The sequence below is a fragment of the Caloenas nicobarica genome, chromosome 20 (assembly GCF_036013445.1).
Source record: "Caloenas nicobarica isolate bCalNic1 chromosome 20, bCalNic1.hap1, whole genome shotgun sequence".
Lineage (NCBI taxonomy): Eukaryota > Metazoa > Chordata > Aves > Columbiformes > Columbidae > Caloenas > Caloenas nicobarica.
Window position 1 is genome coordinate 7,236,995 of NC_088264.1, and position 8,080 is coordinate 7,245,074.

Sequence of the window (8,080 nt, forward strand, 5' to 3'; positions counted from 1 at the left end):
AAGCAGCAGTTCAGTGAAAGCAGATGAAGGGTAGAGAAATGTGTCAGTCAGTTATCTTCTCGGTCCTTATTGAAGAAGTGAGATACACTTGTGGTTTGTAAGATTGTTTTTATTTTAAACTAAGGGAAATCAACAAAGCAAAGTAAAAACAGGAGTAATATTTTAATTGGTAACAGCTTGTATGAAACAAAACACAAGACTGCAGACATCTCTGCAAAAAGTTGTGTCTTGGTTCATCAGAGTTACAATACATAGAATATAAAATTATTAGAGCAAGTAGCACCCCTAACTGCCCCAACACACCCCAAATCACTGTTTATTACCAGCCAGCTTCTCAGTTGCTTTGCTTTCCCATGAAAATCCATCCACAAGGCTGTGACATGCTCTGAGGAACAGTCGAGGAGTTTTCACCTGTGAAGGTCTGGGTGGGAGGAAAGCAAAGCACAGAGCCCCTGGGAGAGCCTGCTCAGGCAAGGGAGAATGAACCATGCCAGGGGGCAGCTGGGCTGTCATGCAGCCACAGCAGCCTGCTTTTCCAAGAGCACTTTGCTGAGGTCTTGAGACCTTCTTGTGACCCGCAGGTGATTTGCTGCTCATCCCAGGAAGCACAGCAGATAGGCAAGGCCTCGAAGTGAGCAGCGCCTCGGTACCTGCTGGTTCCCCAAGCAGGTGACGGGTGTGCTGCTCCCCTGCTAGCTCATGTTTGCCTCCTCCCTGCTGCTGTACTGGCACGGCTTGTGCTTTGTGCTGGACACCGATGCGCTGCCTGGACCGCAGGGGAGGTGGTAGAGAAGGATGCTCAGCCCTTCCCCATTTCATGTCAGGACTTTGTCTGCCCTGCCCTGCTTGCAACACCCACTACGCAGCATAGCAAAAACTGCTGGGAACGGTGCTCCAACCCTCCATCCTCCGCTCTCCATTCCGTGCTCACCCTCCTCCTATGCATCTTTCTATTGTTATCTATTCCTTTTTTATCATTATCTCTTCTCTGCAATCTCTACTTACATGCAGCAGCTTTAATTGTGTTTCTGTGCTACTCAGCCAGCAGTGACATAACCTTTATGGCAGCTGGATGCAAAGGAGCTGCGTTGGCTGGATCCGCAGGGTCACTGCGGTGTGCGTGTCGGGACCAGGGAGGGAGCTGACACGAACTCACAGAGGTGCTGCACGGCTTGTGCTTGACTGGAAAAGTCCTTGTGCTCTGAACTACCCATGAAGATGGAGCTTCCCCAGGGAAGTGGTGTTTCCCTTGCTCATGGCAAGGCTGTGGATGGGGCTGAGAAGCTTTCCTTCTGTCACAGACTGTTTCTGAACTATTTAATTCTTGTCCTCTAGACATGTCACTTCACAGGCAGGTTTTGCTGGAAGGATATAGAATACTTTAGCTTCACATAGCACCGTTTGTTAGAAGGGTCCTGAGGCACTGACGTGTACTCAGCTCTGAAATGCAGCCCTCTGCCGAGCAGAGCTCCTCCCCAGCTCAGAACAGACTGAATATAGTGACTTGTTTTTCCAGGATCTCAGAGTCAACCCCATAATGCATCAAGAACTTTTCCTCCCAGAAGCATCTTTCTCTCGTACCTCGTGACAATCAGGTGCCATCCGTTATTAGCAAAGTTTGCTGTTCTCTTTGTTTTACACCTTACTCTGTCACTGCAGGATACCAGCCTACTATCCCATGTACTCCAGCAAGTTGAATTTCATACAACAAGAAATTGCAGACTCTTCATCCATGACCTAAGGTTTCCTGGAGGGAATAAGGGAGGAGCTGACTCAGAGCAGAATCCTGCTATAATTTATACAGGCCCCAATAAGTCTGATTCCCTGCCTGAATAACATCAAGATGACGGGTATTTACCTGACAGTACAGCTTATCTCCCTTTTGCAGGAAAAAAGGTCTCCCAAAATTTATTGTTCTGGTTTCATTTCCCTCCTTTGGTCCTGTAACCTTGTTGAGGGTGTTGTTTGGCTCTTTGCACAGCTCTACGGTAAAAGGCTCTTCCATAACTTTTACGCGGTTGACCTGAGCGTAGATGAAGTAGTTGCCGCTCTGCTCGATTATGAGGTACTGGTCACGGTCCTGTACAAATCCGTCGCAGTGCTCTAAGCTCCACTCCCAGCTCATGACACCCATGGAATTTTCTGTAGAGGACTTTTTTACTGAGGAAAACACAAACAAAATGGGTACAGTGATTAATTATGTTTAAGGACAACTTTGTTCTGTACATTAGCATGTTTTGTTACTGTTTCCTGTCAATGCATCTCACTGCCCACTCCCTTCCTGACTTTTTAATTATTATTGTTGTGGTTATTATTATTGATCTTTTTGAGTTTACTAACTCCTCAGAAGTGCTAGGAAGGGGTCTTAATCTGCCAGGAGAGGTTGTGAAGGACCCCCAGGGCCATGGGTGGCTTGGAGGGGCTCCCCACCAGGACAGGTTAGCTGCAGAAAACACCCTGGAGACAGGGAACCTTCAAGGCTGAGGGTTGAGTTTGAGCTCACCTCTAATAAGAAAAAAATCATGGGCAGAACTTCAGCCCGATCTGAGGATGATGAGGGTGATTACAGTAATCCTCTGCTCACTGGCTGCTGTGGGATGTAGTCTTTCACAAGAGCTGAGCCTGCAGGATCTTCCCAGATTTGCCCCTCTCTCTGTGCTGGACAAACACATGGCGTCAGCATTAAAGCTAACGAAGGGTGGCAGCTGTGTCATACCCCTTGCTGCACACGGACAAACTGGGTAAGGAGACAGCCCAGCACTGTCAGACTGTGCCTGCCGTGAGGGCATGTGTGTCCGCAGTACGTAATGCGGTGAGGTCTCGATGCAGGATGGATCCAACGCCATGTAACAGGGACACCCAGCTCCGGCCACAGCGCTGGTTGGAACCTTCAGCCACTGCGTCTGCCTGGGGGCTCCTGGCTGCTTCGGGTCTCGCCCACTCAACAGCCATTAGCTCAAGTTTTATGCATGAGTTTAATTAAATCTCTCGGTGTGTCTGAGCTGGTATATGGGGCATTACTGTTGGACTGCCTTATGTTGAGGTTAGGGAACTGATGCCCAACACTTGGCAGCAATAAATCTGGCACTTGCGATGCTGATTTTACTGGCCATTTTCAGAGAGCTGCACGTGGCTGATTCCGGCAGAGAACTGGTTGCTGGCTGACCGCGCTGGGCGCAGGGCTGGGGAGATCTGTTTGTCGTGGCCACAGTGTCCTACGGGCTCCGCATTTCTGTGGTCAGAACTTACACCTGTCCTTGGGGCAGTTGTAAACAGGAATGAGGGCTGTGAGACAGTCATCTTTGTCACAGCACAAGCCTGACAAAACCAGAAAGCGGGTCTAGAATCTCCATACTTACGATATCCATGTGCCCAGCACAGCGCCGGTGCCTGTGGAAAGAAGCAGGACTTGGTTAGTGTTTTTTACTGCAATTTTTCCATCTATCAGTGAACTCAACAGAGGAGCATTGTCATTACAAGTGCACAAAAGCATTCTCCTAGGAAGGGAAATAACCTTTTTATGTGTAATTACAAACAAACACAAGCAATGATTTGTTATGAAGCAGTTGTTTTCCAGCAAAGCTTGAAATGTTTGGAATAGACCAGCATTTTTCGTATCAATTTTGGGGGTATTTTCACAAAATAAACAAGACAACTACCAGCAGTGCCTAGAAGGATGTCTATGCTCCTTTTGGGTGACAGGACTTTCATTTCATCCCCGGATTTAGCTCCTGTGGACTGTCACATGTGAGGTTTTTGTGGACAAGGACTTGATTTAAAACCAGTGCATACACATGGGGAGCTGCACAGTGTTGCGCTAATTCACCCTCATTGAAATTGTGAACCTTTCCCTCTGTGCGTCATAGTTTGAACTCATTTCGCACCGATTCAGTGCGCGGCAGAGCTGTGTAGCAGCCGTGCACTGCCATGCTGGCGCTTGATGCTTTTCTGTGACACTTTGTGCTCTGAGAGCAGCAACGGCAGCTGGCAGCAGCCACCTGCCACCTCTTCTTTAGAGTCGCTCTTGGGGTTTGTAGCCCCTGTGCAAGGAGGAAGAAGGAAACACGGAGGGCTGAAGGGATGCCCTCAAGGTCACACCTGGTAAGCAGAACAGGGAGGACAGTTTCTGACTTTTAAGCCTACTTCTCTTTAGCCACTACACTGTGCTTAGCTTGGGGTGGCAGGCGTGGTGATTTCTGATCCAGCAGTCAGAGCTGCTTTCCAGTGTCCTTCCAGCCAGGGGAAGGAGGCAGCTCCGTAGGTGCTTAGGTGACAAACCGTCAGTGGGAAGAGATTTTAGTCTGTTCCTGTGACTCATGCTCAGTGTTTGCTTATGGAGGTCATGCCCTTCCTACACAGCTATGTTCTCTCTCTGGCCAGAGCCCATAAAAAGCAGACTTGGGATCAACTTGCAGACACAGGGACTCAATTCTGTCTTGCATCTTAATGGTTGCAAGCTCTGAGATGCTGAAAAGCGCTATTGAGGTACAACCTCATCCGTTACTTAGGAAGTTGCTGTCCCGAGTGCTGGGGAGGTTCTCAGCTCCCTTGCAGGGAAACGCTTTCGTTACCCAGTCCTGCTTTCTTCAATTAATATGACTCAACAGCACTAAAGGCAGTTCTTTCACATAGTAAAGTAACTTTCTGCAACGTGAAAAAAAAGAGGGGGAAGAACAAACACGTGTGAAATGCTGTCTGTATCCGTGTGCTGTCAGAGGGATGCAGCTGCTCCCAAATAGATGAGAAAGGCTGTGGGAGCAGAGCTAAACATACCAACGCAAATTAATCTTTTTTTCCTATTATCTGCTAAATGGATAGTGCTGTAAGGTGCAGAACAGGCTCCTCTCTTGAGGGAATATAACAGTTTTCATGTTTAAAAAAAAAAATCAGTGCATTGTAGGATCAGTTCTCAGAGGGGTTCCTGGTATCATTAAGCCACAAGAAGGTGGCAGACCATGGAAAAAAGCCATCCTGCCTCTTAACAGAAGGGGACTTTTTCATTGTCCTCTTTCCCCCCAGAATGAAACTGGAGGGAGCTACATCACAGCAGGATATGTAAACCAGTGCCCCAAACTGGCACTTGGATCCTCCAGGAGACTGATTCACAGTTTGGAGACTAGAAAGTGACAACTTAGTTTTCAAAAAACGGGTCACTTGGCCCACCCCTGTATTTCTGTTCATTACTGTACATATAGATACAAACAGAAAAAGCCCATTGAAATCAGCTAATGAAACACAGAAGACAACTTGACTCAGTAACCGCTGTTTGGGCTAGATTATATTGTATTAGCGCTTGGTAAAATCAAGAGTGAAAAGGCTTCATGCCTGGTGAAATACCAGGACTCCTCAGCCTCTCCTGTCCTTACAGAGCATCATCAGTTGATCTTATATAAGGACAGCATACATCATTGGTGTAGGAAAGGAAACAAGATAAATAAAAACTGGGGTGGTTTTTTTTTTTTTTTTTTTAAATCTTATGGAAATTAAAGCAAAATACTGCGAACATTTACCCAAGGAACTGATGGAAATGTTACCAGCTGAAATCCTGGAAAGTAAAAGTGATTGCTGTCTCCAAACGAGAAAGAATGACTAGGTTGCAGTTAGTTGATAGCATCAACACAGCAGTGTTAATCATCAGGAGTAATACGTGTGTTGTATATGCCAGAGTTAGGAATTTTGCTTTGTTCTTACCTGCTTATGATGGAGTAAACAGAAGACTACAGAAACCAGAGCTGGAATCATAATCAAAGCAAATATTGAAGTATAAAAAGCCAGTTGACAACATGGGAATTTCCTTTTCTGTGGAATATTTCCATCCATCATCAACTCTGGTGCTTCCACGATGCTTATCCTTGAGATAGCTAGAGGTGAGGATGCAAACAGGACCACGGCTGAGAAAGGCACTGCCAGAGCTCCCGAGGTCCTTATTGCCACAGCAGAGCATGGACACGACTCTATGCTGGAGGTTTCCCCATGCTAATAAAGCCAAGAGGAGGAGCCACCGTGTGTTTCACCACTAGCCCGGGCTAAGAGGCAATGCGTTAGCATTTCCTCATGAAACCGAGGCAGAGAACTTTCATTTGGCTCCTGGCCCGGAGTGACCAAAATGAAACTGTGGCAACAGGCTGCTAGGGCTCTGAAAAGCTTGCAAACTCGGGATGAGGTGCCAAGCACAGGAACCTTCCCATGGCTGCAGGCAATCTGTTTGTCTCCAGAGGTACCAGTGATTTTTATGGCTGAGAAGCTGTCAACCGGATTCAATCTGTTTCTCATTTTGACAGCACAGATCTGAGCACAGATGCTGGAATGGCATTTTTGCTGCTCCCCGAGGGCATGATTCACGCAGTAAAAGTGAAACCACACACAAAAATACGTCCGCAAGCGATCCCTGCCATGGAGCCACTAGTGTAGCCTTAGCGTAGCCTTATCAGCAGATGGGAACAGTTGCATCAACCACCAGCCTGACTTCCACACCGATGTCATTTCTGGAGGAGGAAGGAGAGTAGGAAAAGAGTTGGGATTTTGTATATGGCTTTCAGTTTGCAGTTTGAAATGAGCTGTTTGATTTTCAAAGACTTCCTAAGATTATTTTTTTTTTTTTTTTTGCCATTTTGATTTTTTTTCTAACCTCCTTTTGAATTCCTTATTGTAGGAACAAAATTGTGAGTTAGAAGTTGTGTGTGGGAGACAAAAAAATAAAAAAAATCAGAAAGATGGGAGAAGTAAAAAACAAAGGAAAGCCAAAAAAACACCTGAAAGAAATATAAGTTTAACTGTTAACCTTGGAAGTAGTTTCTATTTTGAAATTCTGCACATTCTTTTGAATTTTCTTTCAATATGAAAAAGTGCTCTTCATTGGTGTTTATTTAAAAAAGAAATTCTGACACACAAAGATGCCACATAGAGATCTCTGCCAGCTCTGCTGCACTCCCTTGCTGGGGATATAGTGCATGGAAAATGTCCTTTATACACTTTAGTCTTGCTCCTGCTCTTCCTTCTCCTCTTCCGAACCTGTGGGAGAAGCCTGGGCTCTTCCAGCTGCACAGAACCAAAGTGAAACCCCTGTGTGTTGCAGAGGGGTGGAATGGAAACAGAAATTTGGAAGGGGCACGAGAACAAAACTAAAAAACCTGAACTGTTGTGTTAATACCCCACTTCATCTTTCAAATTCTCACTTAGTGGTACAGCGGGTCCTCAGCACGCATTTAATTCAGGGCGAGACAGAGGGAAAGCTGCTTGTGTTGGCCCCAGCAGGGTTGGTTACCCCTCAGGGTACGCTTTGGGGCAGGTTCAGGGCAAGCTGTGGGAAAGAAAAGCCTCAGACAACCTCAATGTGACTTTCCTGTGCCCCCCACAAGCCCGTATAGGTTTTCTGCCTGCCTTGGTAGTGACTCCACATGACTAAGGTTGAGGAGGCAGGGTATTGTCCACCAACTCCTCCCTAAAAAAAAAAAAGGTAATCAAGGACTTGGCCTGCGTGGGGAGACCTGTTAACCTCTATGATGTCCACCTTCCTCTGCACCCTGCCCTGGACTGACACCAGAGAAGAGACAAGGGCTGTCCCTGCACCAGCCCCTTTCCTTTCTCCCTGAAATAATTGGTTTATTAAAGCTGTGTGTGCAAGAGCCTCTAATGATCCAGTTGTTTGTCTGAGCTGGACCCAACCCTGCAGTCAGTCACCCTGAAATACAGCAACGCCCGTAAAACAAATACAGACCCTCGGCTGCAAACAGGGACTGTTGATGGTCAGAGCGCCTGCTTCTCCCCAGGTGCTCCACAAGCTGGTTTAGAAGCCCTGTTTTGACCCCAAACCAGCATTGGCCTGTGGCTCTGACCCTGCAGCCTCAGACACTAAGCTCGCTGCTGTTAAACTTCTGGCTTCAACCACAAAAAAAGACCTAAGCAATCTTCATTTTAAAGCATGCAAATGAGACTTCTGTGACATCCCATGTAGGGCAGAGGCAGCAAAAGGTCTAAAAAAAAAAAAAATCACAAGAAGAAAAGACCTACCAACAGCCATTTCAGCAAATTTTTTCTTTTTCTTTAACCTGCAAAAGAACCTTTTTTTCTCCCTTTTTTT

The 8,080-nt window shown here is 46.5% G+C and overlaps 1 protein-coding gene across 1 annotated transcript; it reads right to left on the bottom strand.

The window, feature by feature from the left end:
* Positions 1-1,789: 1,789 nt before the first annotated feature.
* LOC135996727 (uncharacterized) lies at positions 1,790-6,273 on the bottom strand. The gene is made up of 4 exons (XM_065648907.1): positions 6,222-6,273; positions 5,692-5,861; positions 3,360-3,390; positions 1,790-2,160 (listed from the first exon to the last, which is right to left on the bottom strand). Exons 1-4 carry the CDS (start codon positions 6,271-6,273, stop codon positions 1,790-1,792), a joined length of 624 nt encoding a protein of 207 aa, XP_065504979.1.
* Between the last annotated feature and the right edge of the window lie 1,807 nt (positions 6,274-8,080).